Below are 25728 nucleotides of genomic sequence, written 5' to 3' on the forward strand. Positions count from 1 at the left end.
ATAGCAGTTTCAACATACACAAAATATACATGATCCAGTATTTTAGTTCTATACTTGAGACTTCTAAAATCAAAACAATGTGAGGAATGAGTACGTGTCAAAGGAAACTCTCTTTCTTTTCGTGCACCTGTAAACCAGTGTGTTCTCCACATAATTAGAAAAACTTTAACATTTAGATTTTAATCTCATCTAAATTTTCTTTTCTGATCAGCAGGGTGACATCACTTATAAGTGACATAAGTTTATCACAGTAAACTTATCCTGCATCCCCCATTTCAATTTTATTTCCAGTCATCTAGCTTAGCTTACATACTTCAGTCTTTTCACTGGTTTTACTATGGGCAAAATCAGAAAAAAATCAGGTGATACTCAGTATAAACTATTACTCAAAGGTATTGTTTTAAGGTCTGCATTTCTGTAGTCAAAATGAACTTCGCAGTCATTCTAATTAACATAATGAATACCCACTGATAAGTGGTCATTGCTATTTAAAATGTAAATGGATGTATTTATATAACCTGAAAAAAAAATAAAAGCAGATATCAAGGATAAGTCTAACATCCTTTGCTACTTGATATGTAGTCTCCAGGTTTTTGAACAGAGGGCTTAAAGAAATATACATGGTACTGTTGCCCAAAAAAAGTTTGAGAAAAAAGTACCAAAGAACTTTGAAGTTCCTATCAGAGATAGGACATAAGGCTTAAGTGAAATGAAAAACACCACGCACAATTTCAAATCTGAACAAGAAAATTTAATTCTCCAAAGCTGAACAAGCAGAGGTAAAAAGCAGTCATCCTTCTGTCTCCACTTCTCAGTAAGTGAGAGGAGCCTGGAGAAGCTGATGGTGGGCTGTTTCCTAGGGAGTTAAGGGGATTTTTCCCTTTGTGACTTCAGCTGGGCTTCTTGGGAAGGCACAGTATCAAAGGGCAGCTACTTCTGAAAGCACAGCTGGTGTGGATGCATTGCCATGAATTATAGAGACATTAAGAGGCAAAGTGTGTATCTTTATATATTTGGGCTTATATTCCAAATATTGAAGTCTTCAATACAATTTCTTGCCAGCAGTGCTTTTATTGGACCTGCCTCCTACACTGTCCTTGTCGCAACTAAGGAGCTGCAGATGAGGGAAAATTACATCTGACCACACAATTTTTATTTTTCTCTCTTGCAGGCAATTTCCTGTGTGAAAGATAACAGATAGGCCAAGGTCAGCAACAGGCAATCACTGTCCATCACATTAATAGTACATAAATCTATACTTGAAATTTGCACTGCATTTTTTTATCGTTTTGTTCATAATTTAAAAATCTGGACCACCTTAATTCTGTCACTGACTGCAATGATGCAACAAATATAAGGGAGATGAGAAAGGATGTGTTCATGGGAACAGTGAAGTGCTCTCTGGAAATTATAATTCATTTCTTTTCCTTACATCTGTGCAGCTCTGTTAGCTCCAAGAGAATGACCTCTGATTTGCACTGACATTAGCTAAATTCAAATCCCCTTTGTATTACAAATCTTCAGAAATACTTTTATCTAGATATCTCTTTGCTCTGGATGCATAAGAAAGACTATGTGGTAAATCTCTGTCAGTCAGATTAAGTGAAGAGACATATCTCCTTTTAACTTTAAAGACCTGCTGATGATAAACCAGAGGCAAGGAATTTGCTTGGAAATCATTTACACAGGAGTTAGATTTCTTTTAAAGGAACACAAAAATCAACTTGTGTTCTAAACACCTTTGTTTTGCAGCAAAGTTGATATAACCCATTTTTCCCACTTGATGGCTTCTGTTCAAACCTTAAAAAACTCACAAAACTATTCCATTGTGCTTCAGCAAATAGATTTTTTTGTTTTTAGTATTTTCTTCAGTGAGTCAAGCAGCTCTGTCTTCACTGTGTGAAAGCATGCACTGAATTATCTGTAACAGTTTAGAAACAGCTTGACGTGATCCTTTTTCTCAGTCGAAGATTAGCCTGTTCCAAGCATAACAGCTGCCCTAAGATTTTGAGTTAGGGTCCTGGTAGTAGTTCTAGTCGGCACAGTTAAGAGCAAAAACGTTTGTCTAGTTCCTCTCTCAGTAGTTCTTGATGTTTACACTTGAACTTCAGGAAACACCACACATTTTGCAGAAATTCAAATATTAATACTACTGAATGACTGATGGAGTAACAAAAAAACAAAAACCAAAACCAAAAAACCCACAACCAACCAAACAACCAAACAAACAAAAGTGTTAAAATGTCTAAGGATCTCCTTAAAGCTGGACCAGGCTTATCTCACAGCCTTTCTTTCAAAAGCTGTCCTAATTTGTCGGACTGACTCTACTGGGTATAATAAAAATCTCATCACCTTCAGAGAAGGGTAGGATAGCAATGGCTGTGACTCGGTGCTGAAGGTGACTCCCAGGATGGACAGCAGAGCCCACCCCACCAGGCAACCATAACACCCTTCCTTTCCCCGGCTGCCACAAGCAGACTGGAGCCAAGCCTTGTGCAGGGGGAATTGCAGCACTATGACCTTATGCCAGGAAAATGAAGGGACACTCGGCCAGTTAAGGAAGAAATCACAATGCCAGACCCCAGGTCAGTCATTTGCCAGGACTCAGCGCATCATTGAATACAAGTAATTGCTTATCTCCAGTTTAAAGTCTGCAGTGATACGGTCCATCTCTTTCATTGAATTCAGATGGAAATTTAACTGGTGACCCCCGGCACAGAACACATCACTGATTTTTATGACCACAATACTTTATGCTTACTAATATTTTTTATTAATTCTTGCAATGCAGTGAAAGTTGTCAGTGCAAAATTACTTCAACAAAAGTATTATCCCACAATGTGTTCTCTCTACTTTGTACTAATGGCAGAATAGGATTCTCCCTCCCAATTTGTGAATGACTAGCTCTTAGATGTGTTTTTGCAGAGACAACCTGTGTGTTAAAGTGATTTTCTCACTGTCAATTCAGTTTTTGTATGTTTGAAGCAGGCATAAGAATGGGGGTGCCTTCACCCTGTTTGACAAGAGCCTGGCAGCCCACTGCTGTGGGCTGTTGCTGTGGTAGCAAGCAGAGCCACTTTTAATTCAAAAATTCAGGGCTGCTTATCTCGAGTCTCATGATTTTAATCCAAGTTACATGTGACTCAGAATAATGGTTACTTATGTGACAAATTTCATCAGATGTCAGAGTCCTGTCACAGTGTGACTTGTTATTCACAGTCTCTGACATCAGTTCTCCCAGTTCATCATATATTTGAATCAACAGATTTAGGGCCAGAGGTAGACAAAGAGCCACTGACCCAAACTGTTCATGGCAAAGAAATCCCATTCCTCACACACACACTAATGCCCAAGAGTTCAGAGTCACCAGCCACAGGTAAAAGGAAATTACTTTATAGGTGTTACATATATAGATTACATGGATTATTATTATTATTACTATTATTATTATTATCATCATCATCATCATCATCATCATCATCATCATCACCATCATCATTATCAATATGTGGTTGCTATGGCCTCACAGCCTTTTTGCTCTACCCACCACAGTAATTGACCATGCATATTTCCTGTGCCAGCTGCATCACTTGGTCAACCGGGAGGAAGTAGATGCCATCTCATTCTTCTTGCCAGCCATGCTCTTGTACTGTGCCAAGGTCAGCCCACTCTGGGCTCGGCCCAGGGAAGCCTGTGGAGAGTGGTGGACTCTGTGCATGAACCAGCACAGTGTCTATATAGTCATACAATTGCAGCTGCTTTCCGAAAGGGTGTTTCACTAGGACTTACATAACAGGTAGCAGCAGTCATTGTGGATCATACCTGAACAGAAACCTCTCATGAAACACCATCAGGTGTGGAAATTTTGGCAGTGATCCCATAATAGGGTGGACCATATGCCACCTTCATTATGCCATCAGTGCAGACTATTTTGAACATATTAACCTGTGCATGGCTGCATTTAGCTTCAGAGAGGTGATGTTTACTGTGAACTTGCCAATCCCAAACCTCATCAACCAGTCAGAGATGAAGGAGACAAGGATTATACTGTATTTCATTGACAGTATGAGCTCTCAGAAAGTATTATGCTGGTTTTGCAAGGAAGTCATGCACATATTGGTGTTCATCTCAATTGTGTGCCCCTACCTGATTCTACCAGTGAATGTTGGGTTAACCGGAGCCGCAGGAGAAGAGCCTCATGCTTTCATGGTCAGCAAATCTCGTTTATTTCAAGTAACACACACTTTATACCTTCTATAATCAGCTCATACATATTGCAAAAGTTAAGCTCAGGATTGGTGCTCAGACTAAAAGTCAGCTACGCCTCTTTCTACATTTCTTTGTGGTTACATAGTTTGAGTAAGTTTTAGTTTTACCGTGCTTCTCCCTCATATCTTTCAGCTACAAGGTCTTGTTATCGTATAGCAGCTGTGCTCAAGGACATGCGAAGCTTACTGCCTTGCTGGTTTTCATGAGAGTGCCTGTGTGCTCAGCAAAGCTCTCTCATGTCTGCGTGACCTTTTGCAGCTAGCCAGTTATCAGTCACACTCTCCACAAGTGAATCTTAAAATTATAAGATCATTAATTTTGGAAAAGACATTCAAGATCACTGAGTCCATCACTGTGTTCCCCACTAAACCACGTCCCCAACTGTTACATCCACACATCTACTGAACAGTACCTGGCATGGTAAATCCACCACTAACCTCAGCAGCCTATTTCAATGCTTCGCCACCCTTTGAGTGAAGAAATGTCTTCCTAACATCCAATCTAAACCTCCTCTGGTACAAACTGAGGCCATTCTTATGCTATCACTTGCTACTTGGAAGGAGAGACTGATCTCCTGCCTGGCTACAACCTTCTTTCAGGTATTCATAGAGAATGACAAGGTCCCCTCTGAGCCTCCTTTTCTCCAGGCTAAACACCCTCAGCTCCTTCAGATGCTTCTAGTAAGTGTGTATCTTAATCCTTTTAACAGGCTGGTCCTCAGTGTTGCCTAGTTGCCACTTTCTGATTCTCTGTTTACAAGGATTTTTTTATACCTTAAGGTACAGATTTTTCTTTCCTTTTCTATCCCTGAGTTGCTACTCTTACCATCCTAACAAAATCCTTCTCTCTGTGCTTTGACTTTTCTCATTTTGCATAGCTTTAGCTTGTGAACTCCCTGAAATTTAAGCAATTTTCTCATTAAAACTGAGTCAAGGCCACAGATCTGTGCCTTACCAAACCAGGCTTTGGATGCCAGCCAGTTGAACTCTGGGGCCAAGGGCTGTCATTCTGATGCAGCATCCAGATTTTCTCAAGTATGTCACTGCCCAAATACACCAATTGTGCTGGACACATTTCCCTTCTGACCACTTGGGCCAATTTTAATAAGTCATTTTCTTGATAACCTGAGTTGTAGCACATAGCCACAAAAGAAACACCACAAGTATGCACAGAAGGGAATGAACATGGCATATCAGACTGCAAGAGAATTGAGGCAAAAAAGGGCATCATAAGCCCTCACCGAAGATACACAGCCATTTTGATCCTGATGGGAATGTGTATTTTACCAGAAAATCATTACTAAAATCAGGGTACAGGCATCAGAACCTGGGCTAAATATATTACACTACTGAATAAGCAGCATCCATTTATTTTCTATTACTACAGAAAAAGCAATCACTTTCATGTTGTTTTGCTCTTTATAATCTCTCCTTAAAGATTTTTTTCTATTATTACTTTTTCCACTGGTTACCCAGGACAGAATTTCTAGGCAGTAATTGCCAATATAATCTCATAGATGAAAGGTGTTTGAACAGAGCGGGAAACTGTTTCTTAAAGTATGCACAGATGAACAAAATCACAAAGTCAGAGGTAAACAAAAGATTTTCTCCTTTGTCCTTCCTCTAATCCCAGTAGTTCTTTCTCTTGCATGTGTTCCTTTCACATATGGGCTTCAGTCTATCTCATGGGTTAACTTAAACTTAAGCCATGTGAACAATTGTCTCAGCTAGACATGCTAGAATGGATTTGGTTTCTACAAAAATGAAAATCAAGAGGAAAAGAAATCTGGGGTTGGAACAAATTCAGAACAAAACAAATGCCTTGAAAAAAAAGGGCAGGAAAACAGACTAAGGCTTTTGAGAATCACACAGATCACATGGCTTTAAATATTATTTTTTTCCCACTTCAGTGCTTTCCTGAAACCAAGAAATACTATTAGATCCTTGGTGGGTGATCTATTACAGCTTCTACAGTATTTTTAACACATTTATAGTTATAGATGTTTTTATATGTATGAATTTTTATCTATTTTTAAAATTTTTCTATACTTTCTTGTTCTATTTGTATGTTTTGATTTCTGTCCCCACAAAATCACTCTTAAACTCACTGAAATGCTTTTTCAGTTTTTTTTTTCCACCACCTGGCTAATAGGTATGCCATTCACAAGATTTATACAGTTAACTTCTGTTATTTTTCTATTGAGAAAGAAACTAATACAAAAAACACCACCCTTAAATGTGTAGCAATCTTTTCACAATATTCTTAAAATTTTATGTATTACCTACAGAGAGAAAGACTTACTGATTGCTGACCTTCTGTTTTCACAACTACAGAGTTCAACAGCTTAAAAGCAGGCTGGATTGAAGTTACACCAGGTCCAATAGGGCAAAAGGCTAAGTAGCCTATGGACTATTCCAGTTGAGCTGGTTTTAATTTTAATGTTTTTCCTTATGGTGGTATTTCATAAAATAGTTAATCACATTAATTTTAATTAAAACAGCAGGGATTCTCATTAAAATATCAGTCTTAATCACAACACATGAGATAAAATGCTACTGCACTCTGGGACAGGACTGCAATGCAAAGGTCCTGAACAGGTTGTCAGAGTCACCTGAGGGATGACTTGTGGTTCAAAGGACCAAGACACTGGGGAGAACTGAGGTAGCTCAGGCAAACATAGACAACCAGTTTCCCACTTTCATAATGCATTTTGAAGCAAAATCTTTAAGATCCAGGCTCGGACAGCATCATGTGGAAGCAGCCTAAGATCAAAAACGAAGCAGCATATACTGGAAAGCAGCATTTCTTCCTGGTGTGCCAGGAGCGCAGACAGCAATTCTGCCTGTGCTCTCCACCTGGTCAAAAGGACTTTGAATATTGCATGACAGGGGAAAATCACTGTGCATGTTCACTGCTGTGGGTGCTGACACAAACATGAATAATTCCTGGACTACTTCACAAAATACAAGTGTCTGTGTGGTGGCAAGATGTGACCAAGTTTAAGCACACAGGAGCATTCTTTTCCCAGCAATGCTGCCATTTGTTCTCAGCTCTTTGAAACACATGGAGCCATATTTATATGAGTGAAAATCAAGAATCACAAAAACCACTTTGCAACAAAAATACAGCTTTATTTGATTTCAACATTTATATTATTTCTAAAGAAAATATGCTGTGTTATATTGGGCATCTCTTAAACTGCCAAGCACTTCAAGAAATGGTGTATTCATGTGTGTATCTCCATGGTTAATTATGCTATTACATAAGATTATTTCTTGAAAGAATATTCGATTGTTATCACTGCCTTGCAACTAGCATATAAGAAGCAATATTTTTTTAAATGGTGCTTTAAATAAGACTGGTGCTGTGGATTCCTTCTTAATATAGAAACAGGCTTCAAAATTCAGTTTTAGCTCTTGATCCTAATTTGGGGCTGCAAAAGAAGGATTTTTGCATGAACACAATTTGTCAAAAATAGATTAGTAAGATGCATAGCACATACTGAGGTCACTTAGTTTTCCTAATTTATACAACCTGATGATCCAGCTAACAAATAGAATTCATATTTTTACAGAAAAAGAAAAACAACCCTAAAGATACATTCAGCCACCTCCTTTGTTCTATAGCTGTGGGAGAAGATGAGAGCTGGCAGATCAGATATGTCTTGTGAGAAGCTTGCCCGCCTTTGCAGCAGCCTGAGGCAAACTCCTTTCAGAACTTAAATTTTCACAGAGCTGTGACTGTTCAAATTCAAACTAAATATCTCTCTCTGAAATTTAAACCCATTTCTTTTTCTCTTCACAGGAAAGATGGAAAAGTGACTAATATCCCTTTATAGCAGTCCATTATGAAGAGAGAAGCTGCTGTGCCTCTACTCTGTCCTTATTTCTTATCTTCTGTGTGAAGACACTGAAGCCTTTACATCTTTTCTAAATCTCCCATTTGTTTCCCACATCCTATGCCACTGATTTTGCACTAATAGTGGAAAAAAGAGTAATTATCTTCATCATATTAGAAGCACTCCTTCCAACATCTCCCTGAAAGCATCATCTCTTCTACTCAGACTTAATTTTTCCTCCCCTATAATCCTCAGGTTCTCACTTGCAGTATTACTGTCATTCTTTTTCTGTCTGTACCCTTCATATTTCTTTGCATTTTTCTTCAATTAATTCTATCATATTTATTTCAAGCCACTCTGTAATGAAAGTAATTTTTTTTAAATTAAAATCCTGGCTTCCATGCTGCTTGCAAGTCCTCCCAAGTGAGCATTATCTGTAAATTGGGGTAAGCCAATTGTCCATGTCATTGAGAAAGTAATTAAAGGTAAAATCTTATAGTGCTAGAGCTAGAAGACAGCATTCTGAAAGTCTGTGAGATGTTCTCTCACTTAGGCAGCAGATAACTCTTCTAAGAGTCCTGCTTTCCAATCAAGTATCTATCTACCTTATGTGAATTTAATTTAGTCCATATCTGCTTTGCTTGCTTAGGGATGTTGTGTGAGACTACATTAAAGATACACTGTATAAAACACATCCTTGTATCTGCTTTGCTGTCACAGAAGGAAATGAGATCAACTTGATAGGATTTGTTTCTGACGTGTCCCTGTGCAAATAATCTTATCTTCTTACCATTCTCTAGATGCCCACAAACATGTAGTTTAATACCTTGTTTCCAGTGTCTTAGAAATGCTGTTAGGACTGAATTTTCTGTAGTTCTTTAGATTTTCCTTTCCTCTTTTGCTTAGATGGAACACTGTGTTTACCTTTCTCCAGTTTTCTGGGAACTTACCCATCCTGCTAATCACTACTGTTTGAGAAATTGCTTAGGCTAAATATTTTAATGGTAAATTTCATTAGGCTGTTCCATCCTGAATACTCCAATTTACCTCAGTATTCGTTCAGGTGTTATTTTCAATTTCTCCCTATGATCCTACTCTCAAATTCTTAATAATAATTGAAATAAACTTTTAGTCATAATTAATCTCTTTTTTTCGTGAAGACTGAAACAAGGAAAGAGAAAAAAAAATGCATTGAACCTTTCAGCTTTTTCAGTATCACCTGTTTGCTGACCTCTCTTGCTAAGTACTACATTAAATCAGCTCTCAGCACAGTACATTGTTTGCAAGGTGGTATTATTTAACTCTAACAAACCATTCATTCAATGGCAGTATGTGGTTATGTGCGCAAATATTAAAAAATTAATCTTATTTCCCTGCCATCCTTTCACAATCTAATTACAGAGTATACCTCAATTTCTTCCAACCATTTGATTGCATCCCACTTAAAATTAATTCTATTGTTGACTTTATTCTGTCATGCTAAGAATTGGAATTCTGCATTGGTAATTATTGATAGAAAATCATTCACCAAATATAGCCATCTTATTATCCAAACACTGAATTGTGTACCTAAGGCATCCTATCATCTTTTCAAATAAAATTATAAAAATTTGATAAAGTGACACCAAAGTAGTTACATATTCAAATTTTGAATGTAATCAAATTTTAAAAAATAGTAATACTCACCATCATATCTAAACAGAACCTCTTTCATTGGAAACCTACAGAAAAATGAAAATAAAAAGCAAAAACAAAGTGAAGAATAAAAACTGCCAAATGTTATATAGGAACAGTTGTAAAAACTGGGGGAGAACTTCATACAGCATTTCTCTTTTTTTTTTTTAATCACTGGTTTGCTGCACTCTTAATTTACAACTCTGTTTACCGAACCAAGAATGTTTTTTCATGCATTGATTCCTCATTCTTGAGGAATTCTGCACAGAGCAAATTTCAAGACAAGCATCACCTTGACTAACTGCACATCACAGGACATGTCAGATTTACATTGGTTTTCCACTTTCCACTTCTATTTTGAACCTCATGCTGGGAGGATAGAGCACGTGGCCGCCCTTGCATTCACATGACATGGGTGTTGCTTGCCTCCCCCTCAGCAAGGATTTTGCCAGTCTCCTATAAAAGCCTGGCACCAAACCAAGGAGCAGGATGGACTTCAGGGTGGACCAATAACTGTCTGGGACACTGGTCTAAAAAGATAGTATTCAACTGTTCAAAATCTCTGTCCCAGGTGGTATTTCAGAGGATGCTAGGGTGATACCTCCATCAGAGATCTGAAGAGCCTATACATCCAGGAAATCTGTGGATGTTCCTAATTTGGAGGGCGAGAGAGACTGATACGCCAAGGGTATGACTCCCATTCTGGAGGACTTTGCCAGACTGGAGGAATGGGCTAGCAGAAGATTCATGAACAAAGGCAAATACAAAATCCTGCATGGCACAGGGGCAAGGAGGGATGGAGGAACCCATGCAATAGCACAGGACTAACTGACTGACTGACTGACTGACTGACAGACTGGGAAGCAGCTCTGCTGAGAAGGACATAAGGTCTAGCTGACACCACACTGAATGCACATCAGTCCAGTTTTCTTGTGATGAAGGATAACCTCATATACAGTTGCATTAATTAGAGCATAGCCAGCAGGTTGAAGGAAGTTATTCCCCTCTGCTGGGCTCTAGCGAGGCTGCATTTGTAACATAGCTTCCATTTCTGAGCCCTCACAATAAAAATAGGTTTTTTTGCTTTATCAAGCAAGCAGAAAAAAAACATTGGACAACTACCAGGATGGTTACAAGTGTTTGTTGATTTCTGGGAAAGATGTGTGTCAGATGAGGGGTGGCTACAGATAGCACTTGTTAAACCTAAAGAGTAGGTTAAGGGTTATCTATTTTCCTTTTCTAGCCATCTGAGAAAGCTCAGATTTTCATGGTGAAAGAAAACAAGGCAGCAAGTGGGGAAATTTTAATTAGGTGTAAGGAAGAATATTTTATATTGTGAGTGGTCAAACACTATAGCTCATTTTAATCTGATTCTATGATTCTAATTACTTATGCATTACTTAAGTATTGAATAATTTTAAAAAACCTTCTGTAGCCTACATCTATGTTCTGACTAGCTATTCACAGCAAATTCTTTTCCTTTAAAACTATTTCTCAGAACTCCTACCATTCTTTGAAGGGAACCAATAACAACAGCTGTTTCTTAATGCCAGGTAGAATTAGATTCAAATTGCATTTTGAATCATATATTGATATTTCAAACTTTCTCTTTTTATTCTTAAATTACTACTCTTTCAGACTTTTAAATGTAAACTTATAAAACTAATATATTCACAGTAACTATTTTTATGCCATCAACCTACAAATAAAATTCTATAAATTCATATAATACTTTTCCTTGTCACAGCATGGTGATCTAATATGCCCTTTCAAGTCAGTAGGCTATAACTGAAAGTTTTTTACTTAAAACAAGAAGATGTAATTGAAGCTGACTTAAGTATTTCCCAAATATCTGTTGCAATATAAATTTCCTATTGAACATAAAAAATCTTAAAGAAAAAAATTTAAAGCATTGTTGTGTATAAAGTAACTAGAAAGTTTGTCTGCTGATATTTAAAGTTTTTATTTGAGAATTCAGAAGTGTGCATTGTTTGGACCTGCCCTTCTATTTATAAGTATCAGAAGGCAACAGTTTACTGTTTCAGTGGCCCATCCAATTTAGAGGTTAAATAATTTGTCACAGCCAACACCTGAAAATCTTACTCCTTTAGTAAAAGAAAAAAAGCAGTAGTTATTCCTACTTTTAATGTTCATTTTCAGGGTTATTAAATTTTCAGCTAAATGAACTGCTATAAGTCTGTGGAGAGATCTTAGGGTTGCGGTCCTTGGCTTGGTCAAAATAATCTAAGGGCAGTGAGACCACAACTCCAGAGAGAAATAGGCAGCAATGTTCTGCCACACCAACTCTCCACTGTCTGGGGAACAAGGCTGCAAACTTGTGCAAGATGGAAAGCAGAAAGTGAATAGTATGCCCGTGATGGGTCACATGAGGAGCCCATGTTTCTGTCTCCTAGCAAAGCACAAGGAGCAACAACATCTTTGTTCCCAGCATGGAAAGATCTATCCCAGTGCCAAATGGAAAAAGTCGGTGCTTGCATAAGGCTGACCTTTGAGTGGGAGTGTTTCCAGTAGAGTTCCCCCTACTTTCATTAGGTATCTATCTCATTCCTGTCCTTGCTTTGTTTTGACAAGTTGGAATCTTCTTTATAAGTTGAAGAGGTATTGAGCAGTATGCAAGAGCTGAATCATTACAGAATAATTCAGGGTCCAGTGAGGAGGGTGTTTAACTGGAAGAACATCACTTTGCTGCGATAATGCCATTTAGGTTGGAACTTTTGTTTAAACCCTTTACATAAATTCTTTAGTACAAGGACACTTCCATAAAATGGGTACATTTTCCTCTTATATGTAGAATCTATAAATGATTAATGCTATTGTTGACTTCTGAGCAGGAACACTCCTTAAGTAAATAAAGACTAAGAGCAATGTATAACAGACTTTGGACCTTATTGACATTTTCATAGAATTTCAAATTTCAAGAACTTTTGTTACTTTGCATAAAAAAGTCAGTAAAATCCTGTCGCCACTGAAGTCGATAGAATCAGCTTTCTCTCATGGGTTTTTTTTATGAATGTTGACTTTAGAAATGCTATTGATTTCTCAAGTAAATATAGCAGATCTTTCATGAACAACAACAGATAAAACTGACTAATTACTCAACTGCAGCAAAAGATTACATGAACCTGAAGTAATTGTATTGGTAACTGTAATTAGTCATTTATTAGTAATTTTAATTGTAGACTTGGGATTTTGTAAATCACAAATAAATAAGGGCAATGAGGACATACTTTTAGCCCCTGCACACAATGGGTTTTTTTCAGATTATACAGGTACATATGCCCCATGTTCTCTCTAAAGGTTCTGACTCAGTAAAATTCTGAGACTGATTATAACACCATTCACACATCATAGCCTGGGCAAACACTAGCTTTACTTGAAAGGGAGACAGTAGGTATCAGAAATTATTGGTATATTGCTTGTCTATGTTTCAAAGAGTATCCTTCAGACCTCCTCCATTTAAAATGCACTGGTTGCAGAAGAGGATTTCTCAAGGAGCAGAATATTGCTTATTTATTTTCTTACTTTCTCAGGGAAGTCACAGGTCTTATTTGGTACATGCTGTAACAGAATGATGCTAAAATTACATGAATGCTATTCATCTGAATACAAAGGTACCTCTGTTTTGTCTGTTTGTTTGTTGGTTGGCTGGCTGGTTTTTTTATTATTATTTCCAGTGAATACTTCACTTTGAGGAAAACAACACAAATTACTAAGAAGAAGCTAGCAACATGTTTCCCTCATTTCCTCTCTCATTCCTTCTTAGAGGTGTTTACATCTCACAGAGCATCTGCCCATCCATTTGGGGTTTTTTGAAATTGCACAAATCACACTTTCTCACTCTGAGGGAAGAACATTGCAGGAGAAGTTAAGTATGAGCCTATATATAATTTGAGATAAAGAGAACAGATAATAATTTAGATAATATAGGAGAGTGATCTAAGGGTCTTATGATAGCAGTAAGAGTAATATTTGGCTTATTACTTGGCAGATTTTTTCCTAATCAGTTCATCATCGAAACAGAATTCACTGATAAAAAAAAGGCATATTAAATTAGGTGGGGATTTGTGGGTTATGAAACTCATAAGGTGGAAATTTGGTATAAACTGTTCCTAGAGTCAAGATATGTTCCCAAATAAAAAGGAACAATGCAGGTGTCTGAAAGATGTTGTGATTTTAAAAATCATCAACCAACACCTACCTTGCTTTTTTTAATGCACTGGAAAGGGAAAGTATTATAACATGCAATTCTGAAAACCCAACCATATAAAGAAGAAAATGGTCAAAATGTGTTTGTTTTTCAGAGACAGCTTGACAACGACTTATCTCCAAGAAGCCACTACCCTCAGGTCAGCTAAGGCTGTTCCAAATAACCTGAGCTGCTCCTAGTTCTATGTTGCTCTCCTGCCCATCTCCAAAGCAGCATATATGTTGATCTCTTTCTGAGTATCAGTGCTGTATACTTCCATTTCCAGCAGTAGATCTCAATGATCTCAAAATGCCTTTGTTCAGTCCTTTTTGATTGACAATGAGAAAAGGGGATCATCTCCAGATGCATTTGTGTCTTCTCTGACACCCATTAAACATACAAAGAGATTTCTCAGCTTTCATGCGGCCAGCATGATGTGCCCTGGTCACCTCCTCCTGCTGAAAATCAGATTAAAAACTGGGGAAAATATTAGATTGTTTGCTCTGTACAAGTGAGTTGAACGGTTCTATGAAAAATGTTTTCTTTGATTTGTAATAGAGAAAATAGTAAATGTGTCATCTCTTGATGTTACTTTCCAAGCAGCTTGTGGTGAGCCTGACACAATTCTTGTTGATATTTCTACATGGACTGGAGTCCACCTGCATAGTCATAGCTGCAAAATACATTTTAGTGACAGAGCCCAGGGAACCAGCACAGTCAGCTTGCTCAGCTGTACAAAATAGTATCTGACACTTTTTTTTTCAACTTTAAAGCTAATGATTTGTCTCTAGCTAATGTTATTTTAAGTCATCCAATAATACATTAATCAAAGGAAATACAAAGTATACTGATAACAACACTTATAAATCTTCTTTCCCATTGATTGTCTCTGGTCCTCATAAATGCAACCACAGTTTCATGAGATACATGTTCTTGTTCTACAGGTCATGGTAAAAATTCTCCCATTGTTGTAGTACATTTAAGCTTTTTTTAAAAAATGTAGACAGAAATCCTGTTCAAAGTGCTTATTTAAAATATAAGGGAACTTTTAGAAGACAGTTCTAATATATTTTACCTGTCTTGGAACAGACCAAGTTGGCCTCTAACCAAAGAAATTTTGCACTTTTTTGTGTCTGACTTTACTATGTCAGTACAAGATCCTTCACTTTCTGAAGTGATCTTAACAACGCATTAGTTAAACTATGTGTCAGAATTGCCTGCTGTCTCTTTGAAAATATCTGTCTTTCCATTAGACTTGCAAAATTCTTCCTCAATGTGCAAATTGTAAAGCAGAAGGATGAGAGACAAGGATCTAGCTGTTTGCTTCCCTCGGTTTTCAAATACATGAAAATCATCTGCATCATCAGAGGCTGAAAATACATACACACACACTTACACAAATACACATGTATACATATATGTATATATACACATTTTAGAGTTCCTGGTGTACTGAAAATCTGATTAATCTCAAAAACAAATTTATCCTCAGCACTATGTTGTCTCCCTCACTGCCTTCTAATGATAGACCATTATTTCAATAATATTTCCAAAACTTTACTGCTGAGATGGAAAAAAACAACCTGTCTGAGAAGATCTGAAAGGTATTCTTGGTCTAACTTCACTTTGTGAGGGCATTTTGGGTCTTTCTTTGAATAGTTCCACAGCAGACACTGTAACACCTGCTTTTGAGACAATCAAAAAGTGGCTCCTGGGAGGCAAAGAGGATTGATGGTGTAGAAACAAGCAGAAATGTCAAAGGCAAGGAACAAAGGAGGAGATTTGGAGGGCTGTGATGGAGGTTCAAGCAAAAAGAGTTATGAAAGAGCTCCAAGTCGCTGGCACCCTGTGCAGAGAGGCCAGAGATCCACATGATAATAAGAGACTACGGTCATGCCTGTGTACCCCTGGTGCAGAACTGCAGTCTGCTGATCCACCCAACAAGTGAGATATCAACCTCTTTTCATTTTTATCTTTCCCCCACCCCCCTTTTTTTATTTTTCCAGTTGAAACTGAGATGAACTGTGATGATATATTGATATGTTGTCAACAAATTCAGAATTCAGGCAAATCCTCCACTTCCAAAATGCGAAGGGCTTGACCCCAAGACTCCCACAATATTTTTCAAAACTAAAAGGAAGTTACTCATTGGGTAGAAATGACTGGCAAACATCAAATTCATTTATTTAAGTTATCAATTGCCGCTTTCAGACAAACTAGAATCTAATTTTGAAATAGTAAATTAAAAATAAACTGTTTATAAATATGTAATTATCATTCCTATTTGTATTTTCACATTCATTTAAAAACTAATGAAATAATTGTGAGAATGCACCTGGTAAAAGAGGTCTCAATAGTAAAAAATTCATTCTTGTGTCATAAATGTTCTCATACTGCTATTATTGGTAGTAAGTTATGCCTTCATAGGTGAATTTCTAAAATAGTATTGAAAATGTAATGTAATGAGCAATGTCCTATTACATTCCAAAGCCAGAGTAAATAGTGTGATAATTAATTGAATTACATATGTAAAGGCTATAATTCATCTTCCTGCTCGTGATTTTGTTGGAAAAAACGACTTGCCAGTGCCAGCTGAACCTTTTTAATTTTCCATATGCTCTGTCTCAAGAGAAAATTGATAAGGACTAATAGATTGCACCTGCTTTCACTGAATGGATTGTCTAGGGTGGTAACCACTATGGTCCTAGAGTTTAGACATATAAATGTAGTAGGGAATTGGCCACTGAATTTAGGCTTCAATAAATTTTTTATTCTTCTTCAAAGTAAAAAAAAAACAACTGGCACTAAATTTTGATACTAGCCAAACTAGTATTGTGTTTTCTTGACTGTCTTTTATGAAATTCTCAATAACTAATTATCCTGAGTGCTTTTGATAGCTGTTGTAGTACCTGGTATTTAAAACAAAAGCCATATCAGTGACTGAAAATTGTGGAATGTGATATTTAAATATGGCTTCATAATTTAACAAAGAGCACAATTTAACCATTCCCACTTGCTAACATCCCAACAGCCCATATCAGGAACCTGAAGCATAAATGTTACTGTTATTTCAAATTCACATAAGCAAGACAGTTGGTAAAACAGCTCTGGGTTTTTTTCTTCATTTATCATTAAGAACAATTAGTGTTTATGTAGTCTCTGCGCTGGAAAAAAGCAGGTTTGGAAGCTCAGCACATTTTTACTGATCAACAATACAGGCTATGCAAAGAAAAGATAAAGCTAGCATGCAAATGCTTAAACCCATTAAATGTCAACTGATTACCTCCTTGGATATGAGCACCTCATTTTCTGGAATAGGCACCATGGAAAGACTGGGCTGCCGAGCCATGATGTCAGAGGTTGGAGAGAGCATGAGGTTAAACACAGGAAAAAGAAATCCATTATCAGTTCAATTTCTATATAAAATATCACTAAAATTTAAAATATAAGCCAATAACCTCAGACATACTAATTTGTGTTCAGCAGACTCTTATTACTCCTTTTCTGTATTAAAATCTATTTCAAGGAATGGCCTGTTTTCTGTTATATTATATTCCCATAATTAAAAGGGTGGGGAAGGGATAAATACCTTACGAATTTGAAAGAGGCATCTCAAGTAAAAATCAGAGCAAAAGCACCTACTTTATGATAAATTTAGTATGAGATAATGCACATAAAGTTATCTAAAACTGCAACCATATTTCCGTCACTTTGAATATCTGTCTTCTCAAATCCCCTCCAAAAGAGCTTTCCTTAATCTGAAATTTCATAGACATAAATCATGCAAACACTTCACTGAAAAATGCTGTATAACAGTAATTAGCATGTGCAGAAAACTGTTTTCAATCTTGGTCACTTTCCAGTGTTTTGATTATTATATATCTTGCATCTGAGTAGTGAAGTTTGATGGCTGTGACTCGAGTGAAGAACCATACCAACTTCAATGAGATTTTAATTAGAATGCAGGTAAATAGATCAGCTGGAGTTTATAAAGGCAATGTTAAGATCATAAGCTTGTGACATTTTCTTATTGAGTGACACAGAGAAAACTTCTTTAAAGAAAAGGTTGCTGAAAGTTTGGGGATTTGGGTGTTTGAGAATTCTCCAAAAGATTGGTAGAAGCCTGCTATTTTCAGTGTATCAAAGGTATTAATTTGGTTTGGCATTTAGATCAAATAGTAACTCAGTAAATTATGTGTTTCTTAAAAATATTGCTGTTCTAAGAAAAATGATTTTTACACTGTGCTTTTTGAGAAGCAAAACTGATCTGCTAAACCAACCCTGTACACAAAGAAATACACTGAAGTGGAATTTACTCTGATTTTCTGCAATTACTTTATGGATATTTCTCTCTTCCTTTTTAAATTTGCCCTGATTCCTTTCCAGAGAAGAAGGAATCTACTTTAGCAAAACAGAAGCTTTGAACCATTTAACTTCTTTTTTTTTGTGATTATTATTCCCAAAAATGAAAAGGCAAGGGAATAACTTTAGGCAACAAGTTTATTTATTCTATAGATTTTACAAAGGAATAAATTTAGGCAAAAGAAGGGTAAGGAAGAGGTAAGGTACCTAGATCCTCTCCGTGGCAACATCCCTCCCTCTGACACTTATGTGGCTCCCAGTGTCAATCAGGCCAAAGCATCCCCCAGACCTTACACCCTCACCTGCTGCAGCACACACAGGAGGTGGTTCATGGTCTGCGTGGAAGAGAAGTTATGCTTCCAAACCCAGCATCCCATGATTACCAAGGTTGGGCAGTCCTTGATGACACACAGGTAGAAAGTCCTAGCAACACCTGTGGCATTTTGGCAAGTGTATTCCACTGAAAGAAACCCTAGAGTTGAGACATTCACTGCCTCATCAGAATATGGCACGTCTGTATCCCAGGCAAAGTAAGAAGGGTCAACCACAAAGAGAAGAAGGAAAGTACTGTTCATATTCTGCTCGCTTTCTGATGTATGGCTAAGCCCTCTGAGAAGAGTTCTTCACTGCTCACAAGAAAGGAAAGTTCCCTAGTCAGACAGTGATCGGAGAATGCAACAGCTCTTTTTCCAAATTTACCCAGAGAGCAAATCAATGAACACACTTCTATTGTGTTATCTCATCCTGGCCTTTCTTGCTGGTATTCACTGCAGGTTAACCTGAAATGCCCCTCTGAGTCATGATTCTGCCTTACCTTTTTTCTTGAGTATGAGGTCTCAAGTCCGTCCTTAGACCTGACAAAAGTAATTACCCTTTTTTGTCCAAGAAATGCATTTGCTTCCCTTATTTTTACAGCGTCCTCTTTTCAAACTAAAGAGCCAAACTGTGTGACAGTCTCCACAGAAAGGAAAATTATTTCTATTTTCTGGAGAGACACTCAATATTATTTTGGAGAGATTTAATTAAAGAAAGGAAAGGAATCCACCAATTAATAATGAAGAAAAATAATCAACAATATAGAGTTCTCTCTTTTTCCACAAGGCTTCTCTGACCAAAAACCCTTGAAGTTATCATAGAAGAGTCTATACTTTCTACTGCTCAGGTGGGTCTAGTCTTAATGAAGTCATATATGGCTCATTTATAAAGAACTTTAAGTAGTACTTTAGTGAATACAGAGCCTATAAATCAAGTGCTGCACCCTTTTTCTGCTGAAATAACTCTTAGTCTTGCAGTTCCCTGAAAGGAGGGTGTTTGGATCTTGCCTGAAATCATGCCATTCTGCCTCTGCCAGCTCTAAAGGAAACAAATCCGTTGGCCTGGGTAATTTCACCCCAAAGACCCAGAGGCTGATTATCTGTGTTATTTCCATCAAGTGTCCATGTAAACCAAAATGTGTCTGCCTTGCTGTAGAAAACATCTCATACCTGTCCTGAGTTTAACTAAAAGGCTACAGAATCTTGTTCTTTCCTTCCTGATTTTTCCTTAAAAATATGATTTTTTGTGCTCTTGACTGCACACTACACAGTCAATTTAAAAGTACTAGAATATGAACTACACAGAATGAGGCTGGATTAGCCCTTTTTTACTAGACATTGTGTGACTATCACCCCTTAGAGTCATATAGGAATGTACTTGTGTCCATCAGATCTCAGGTGTGAATGCAACTGCGACTTTGTAATTCTTATGGGTGTGTAGTTTCAGTGAGACCTCATCAAACTCTGTCACTGACATTCTTTAATCTCCAGGTCAAAGCAGCTGGCAAGCCCTACCTCCTACGCAAATGTGAAAATATTGGGTCTGTTGATGGTGGGAGATGAATATTGCTTTTATAATTACTACTCTTTTTTTCTTTCGACAGTTACAAAATTCTGCATTACTCTTACAAGGTTAATCAACAATTTTTAACTTTTCCAGATGTTACTCAGATTTCTCTTAATGTGGCATTTTTTTCTTTATTATTTCTAAGAACAGTGAAAAAGCAAACTAGACAAATTTGCATTTGTGGCTGCAAAATTGTTCTGAGGAGAGCAGAATATCTTTACAATATATAAGTACTAGCAGCATGTAACTTCAAAGAAAAATTCTACACATGCCCAAAATAACCTCCTACAGATTGAGACAAGGCTTAGAAAGAGGTGGTTATATAATTTCTTCATTAGATCTTTGCTCATTTAGTTGTTATGAGCAAGATATATTTGCCTTTAAAAGGTCAGTTGATCTTTATTGTGCTATGAATCACAGCTGCCTCTGAACTAATATAAAGCTTTCTGAATTGTTCTCAGTATAAGACATTTTTCATAAATCTAAGTCAATCTCTGGAGGGTCTGCAACCTTTGCTAATTGAGGCACTGGCTTAAAACTGGAACCAGTGAGAGGTAACATACATAAGAAGTAAGACTAATTCAACTATAGTCATCAGAGAACCTTCACATTTACATTACTCTGTCAAGTCTTTAATCCCCTTTGAAAATAAATAAGGTACTCTAGACCTTTATTAAACACAGATACATTCCTTCACAATAGGAGAAATGGCTGATTTCTCAAAGAGTAAAAACATTTATTTAAGCATGTACAACAAGCAAATAGTTTTATTTTAGTTTTATGTCTCTTCACTTTATCTGAGTGAAAATAAACATGAAATACTCAGTACAATAAGTGGTAGAACACCCACAGCAGCAGAGCAAAGAATACTTTCAACTAAGGGGAAAGAAAATAATATAATTTAAAGGGGCAATTTATGATTATAATGTCTCTAGTCTCTTTGAAGTGACACAGCGTAAAATCTATTTCAAAGATTCCATCCTTAAGCACCAAATTCTTTTGCATCTTGTACCACTGTGAAAAGGAAAAGTAAAGTAGAAATAGCGATCACAATATAGATTTACAATGTTCCTTGAGACTTATGCAGTAAAACATCCCAGCAGACCTGCAAATCCTTTCCAGGTACTGAAAGTACCTGGAAAAAAAGAAACAATTCTCAAGCAAGCATGGTTTCCTGACAGGTTCTTACCAGACACAGGCACAGAAGACACCAGAGTGCAGAAAGACTGAGAGATCTGAATCTAAATAGAATGAATCATAGAACCATGGAATGATTTGGTTCGGAAGGGACCTTAAAAATCACCTAGTTCCAACCTCTTTGCCATGGGCAGAAACACCTTCTACTAGACCAGCTTCCTCAAATCCCCATCCAGCCTGGCCTTGAACACTTCTAGGTAGGGGGCATCCACAGCTTCTCTGGGCAACCTAATACCAGAGAATATCAGAGACTGGAAGAGTTACAGGGCTTTGCAGTTAGGATTCCTTATCGATAAGTGGAGTTTGAGGGAGACACATGCAAGCCCAGCAGTGCACCAGTTTTCCTTGAGCTGCTTTTTCCCAGATGGAGTTCAACTTCATATGCAGGGCCAGCCCATGATGGATTTGACTGAGGATTTTCTGACAAAATTATTTTTCACTGAAAAATACTAGCAACAACAAAAAAAGAGAAACAAACCAAAAAAAAAAAAAAAAAAACCAAACAAAAAAACCCTCCCAAAAAAAGAAGCTTTCTGAAAAATACTTTGATTTCTCTTGCAAATTCTTGCTAGTAATTTTCTTGCTAATAATTTAGAAAATTAAAATCAAGTATTCAGTTGCAAGAAAGCCCATCGGTAACTATAAAATTGTGTTTTCTGTCTTGAATGTTTCATTTTGGATAACTTCCATAAAATACTAAGGTGCATTTCACTATCCACTTTGTGGCAATCATGTTAAGAATATGTATTTTCTGCTGTGGGCTAATAAAGAGCTTCAGTCCCTTGCAGGACTAATTTCACTATTGGTGATTATGGGAGCTAGTGGCCAGCAAGGATTCCAGGTCCACGATGAAGGCTTGCAGCATGAGAACCACAACCTACACATCCATAAGGTGAGGCAACAGAGACAAATCTCTTCTAATCACATGGATCAGAGCCATCTGCTCTGAGTTAGTTCGTTTAGCCCAAAGGATGCATATTGGTTTCTGGAGTATTCAAATATTTTCAAAATTTAATCTGTATTGGAAAGAAAATGTCAGAATTTCCAACAACACAAGTATTTGAAATTTCCCTCAGCATATTGACTGTGAACTATTCATGGACTCATGGAAATAGAGTCATTACTTAGATGCTTCCTGCCCAGGGAAGGGGCTTTTTTCTAATTGAATGAAAACACCCAAAGAACTCTAACTGCTTTCCAGGTGACACTGTGAAATGAATTGGATTTAATTTTCAGAGCTGACTTTCCCCCACATATTCTATTACCAGATTAGCTGTTAAACTAAAGTTGTTAAACTGAAAAAATCTGTTTTCTGAGCAAGCTATTGATGTAAGAGATCTTTTACCTTAGCTACTTTAAGTTCAAACCAGAAACTTTGAATGAATCTTAAAGACTGCACATCTGTAACTGTCACCTGTATATAATTTAAAAGATTTGCATTAAGATCATATTCTGCCCATAATAAAACTACTAAAATTACATCTAGTGTTTAACTGAGAAAAAGAAAAGGCTAGTTCACAACATCTAAGTCAGTAAGTATTGACTTCTTGAATTCAAGATCTGAGTACATCCTTGGAATTTCAGCAGAACTAGTTATATTTTATGCTTTTATCTAACATAACTGAAATTGGAGTGAATTAAGACTGTATTCAGAGTATACACTATAGAAATACTTGCAATAAAAAATGTCTGTATAGCTCCGGGTGTTTTGGGATTGTTTCCATTAATTATGATTTTCTTTTTCCTTACTGCTTTTTCACTATCTTCAATAAAAAGTGCACAAGTATAATTTTTGTTTCTCATAGAGGTTTCATACGAACCAAATCTGGTTTGGTATTCTTCACTCAATTACGTATTTCTGCTAATGCTTTTAATAACAGCCTTTACCTCTGGGTTGCTTCTGTTTTTAGAAGCGAGTTGTTAACCAGGGCCAGAATTTCTATTATATTTGGGAATGTTTATTGTATAAAAAATTTTGGACTAAAATCCACTATGCAGAAGACTAGATGTCATCACCCTAGAAAGCCAGATATAAGGATGAACTCAAATTTTTATTATGTAGAGACTTCTAAGAATGAAGACAAAGCATCTTAAAGCACTATTTGGCGTTTAAGACTAGTTTAATCTGTCCCAGCAGAGACAGCCTCTAAAAAGGAAAAGGCAGAAAGAAACAGAAGTGGCTGTAACTATGTTTCAAGAGGAAACTTGAACACTCCTGTGAGTGCTCACTGGGAACCACGTTTTGGTTTCCAGGCACAGAAAGTGCCTCCTGGGGCTTAATCCTATTGCATTGTGCGCACGTTTTCTAAATGAACACAAGCACACCAAAGAAATGCCAGGGTCCTGCCAGCAGCACCTTGTCCTACTGGAAATAGGACAGAAAGGCCCTCAAACTTGTCTAACTGCCCAGGCCAAAAGCAGTGACACATTAATCAATTCCCTTCTCTTTCACTGGAAGAGCTGTCTCCAGAGAAATGTGTACCTGAGGTCATTCCAGGTGGTGCCAGACTCAGGACACCTCCATGTTAAGTCCATGTTCCTGGGTCTCCTTTTGAACCTAAGATACCTTCAAGTTCTATTGCTAATTCAATGGCTTTGAAGAAAGCAATTGATTATGTTTAGAAAGCTATGATCATTCAAAAAAGTGCTTCAAGAGAAACCTTTCTTTAAAGACAAGCTGAGCAGGAGCTCTAGATGCATTTTCTGAAGGCGATATCAAACCAAGTCAAAAGTGATGGAATATCTAAATGTGATATCATTAAAATAAATAATTAAGGCCAAGAAATGCCATAAAAATAATACATAAAGAAGATACAGCAATATTAATCATTAACATTTTCCCAACGAGGAGGTCCAATTTGTTGATCAGCACTAATGAACTGATTTGTTTACCTCTGATATTTTTCTCCACACCAAAGCAATTTTTCTGGGTCACAGATAGATTGATCAACCACAACACACCTACACAAGTGCAACGTTTAAATACTAAAGTTCAAAAGAGAAAAAGAAACTGTCTTCTAGAAAATAAAAGCTGTTGGGATGATGTCTGGGAGGAAAGTGCTTTTCCATAGCAACCTTGAAAGGCTGCTGTATCCACAGAACGTCAGTTCCCACTATGCTACTATTAATCAAATACAAACTCCAATGAGTAGGAGATTGGATGATGAAGTAAATACCACAGATTTCATTTAAAAAATAATGAAGATTCCCTTTAAATATTCTGCTTACCTGTGAGCCTGGAGATCTGCAAGTGATTATGAAAAGTTGACACTGTCGGCGTGACTATATTTAGTGGTTTCAAGAAAATTCCATTTTGACCATTTAGGAAAAAAAATTCATTGTCTTAAGAACAAAGTTGGAGATTAACGAGAACTTGTCCTCTGCTTGCTACTATTATAAGTAATGGCTGACCAGACAGAAAAGGTAATTTTTAAACGTTTCTCACACCCCTTGCAAAGAGGCAGCTCCCTCCAATCCATTTTCAAAGTCTGTGCTGCTAAATATTTAACAGGGAGATTTTCACAGGGGTGTTCATAAATCGTGTACTCAGGCCTTGCTGACAGAAAGAAAAGTTTGAAAGTCACTAGGGACTCAGAGGCTGAGGGATCTACACCCACTCATTTCTTGCTCTTTGCTTGGGCAGATAATTCCTTTCTCCTCCAAAAAATAGCTGATTTTCTAAAATCTAGTGGTCCCTGCCCTGACGGGTATTTACATCTATTATGCCTCCTATAAATCATAGAATCTTTAGAAAAGCAGATTTAAAAGAGCCCAGCCTTTTGAGGGAAAGAGAGCCTAGGTGAGGTTACCTAGCACCCTGTTCAAACACATCTCGAAAACCACCTGTGGTGGGGACTCTACACATCCCTACAGCAGTTGTTTCAGTGATTGGTCCCTCTCACAAAAAAAAAATTATCTCGTATAACAAGATGAATTCTCTCCTACTGCTGGTTGTGACATGATCCTGGGTTTAGGTCTTAACTATATCCAGTCTCACTAATATAAGACATAGGTATTCATTTCGATTGTTTCCATTTCCCATTTCTGAGAGAACACTTGTTTAAGATAATTTTTTAACAATGGTGCAGGTGAAGAATAATTTCATTCACTGTGACTTCCTGTCCCTTTTCAATACTGTATTTTAAGAATGGTTATATGAGTTCATACCAGCAGGTTTTGCCCTCTAGTGGAAGGTGAAGCAAAACACAACATATAATTAGAAACTAATTCATCAATTGATCCTGTGGACACTGACCACATGTTTACTGGGTGGCTGGAGAGACAGTGAGTGGAGTCACTG

General features: G+C 37.1%; 1 protein-coding gene across 2 annotated transcripts in view; it reads right to left on the reverse strand.

Annotated features, from left to right (window-relative positions):
• Positions 1-7390: 7390 nt before the first annotated feature.
• The window catches only part of MLIP (muscular LMNA interacting protein), a 104192-nt gene continuing 85854 nt past the window's right edge, over positions 7391-25728 (reverse strand). For both annotated transcript variants that reach the window (XM_066179770.1, XM_066179769.1), the window contains 3 exons: positions 17272-17325; positions 9794-9828; positions 7391-7702 (listed from right to left, as the gene is read on the reverse strand). In XM_066179770.1, the coding sequence (XP_066035867.1) occupies positions 9802-9828; positions 17272-17325 (81 nt within the window). In that variant the 3' untranslated portion in view covers positions 7391-7702; positions 9794-9801. The remainder of the gene's footprint in view (positions 7703-9793; positions 9829-17271; positions 17326-25728) is intronic.

The sequence above is a fragment of the Chamaea fasciata genome, unplaced genomic scaffold, assembly GCF_029207755.1.
Source record: "Chamaea fasciata isolate MVZ Bird 193981 ecotype frontalis unplaced genomic scaffold, bChaFas1.0.hap1 SCAF_3, whole genome shotgun sequence".
Taxonomy (NCBI): Eukaryota; Metazoa; Chordata; class Aves; order Passeriformes; family Sylviidae; genus Chamaea; species Chamaea fasciata.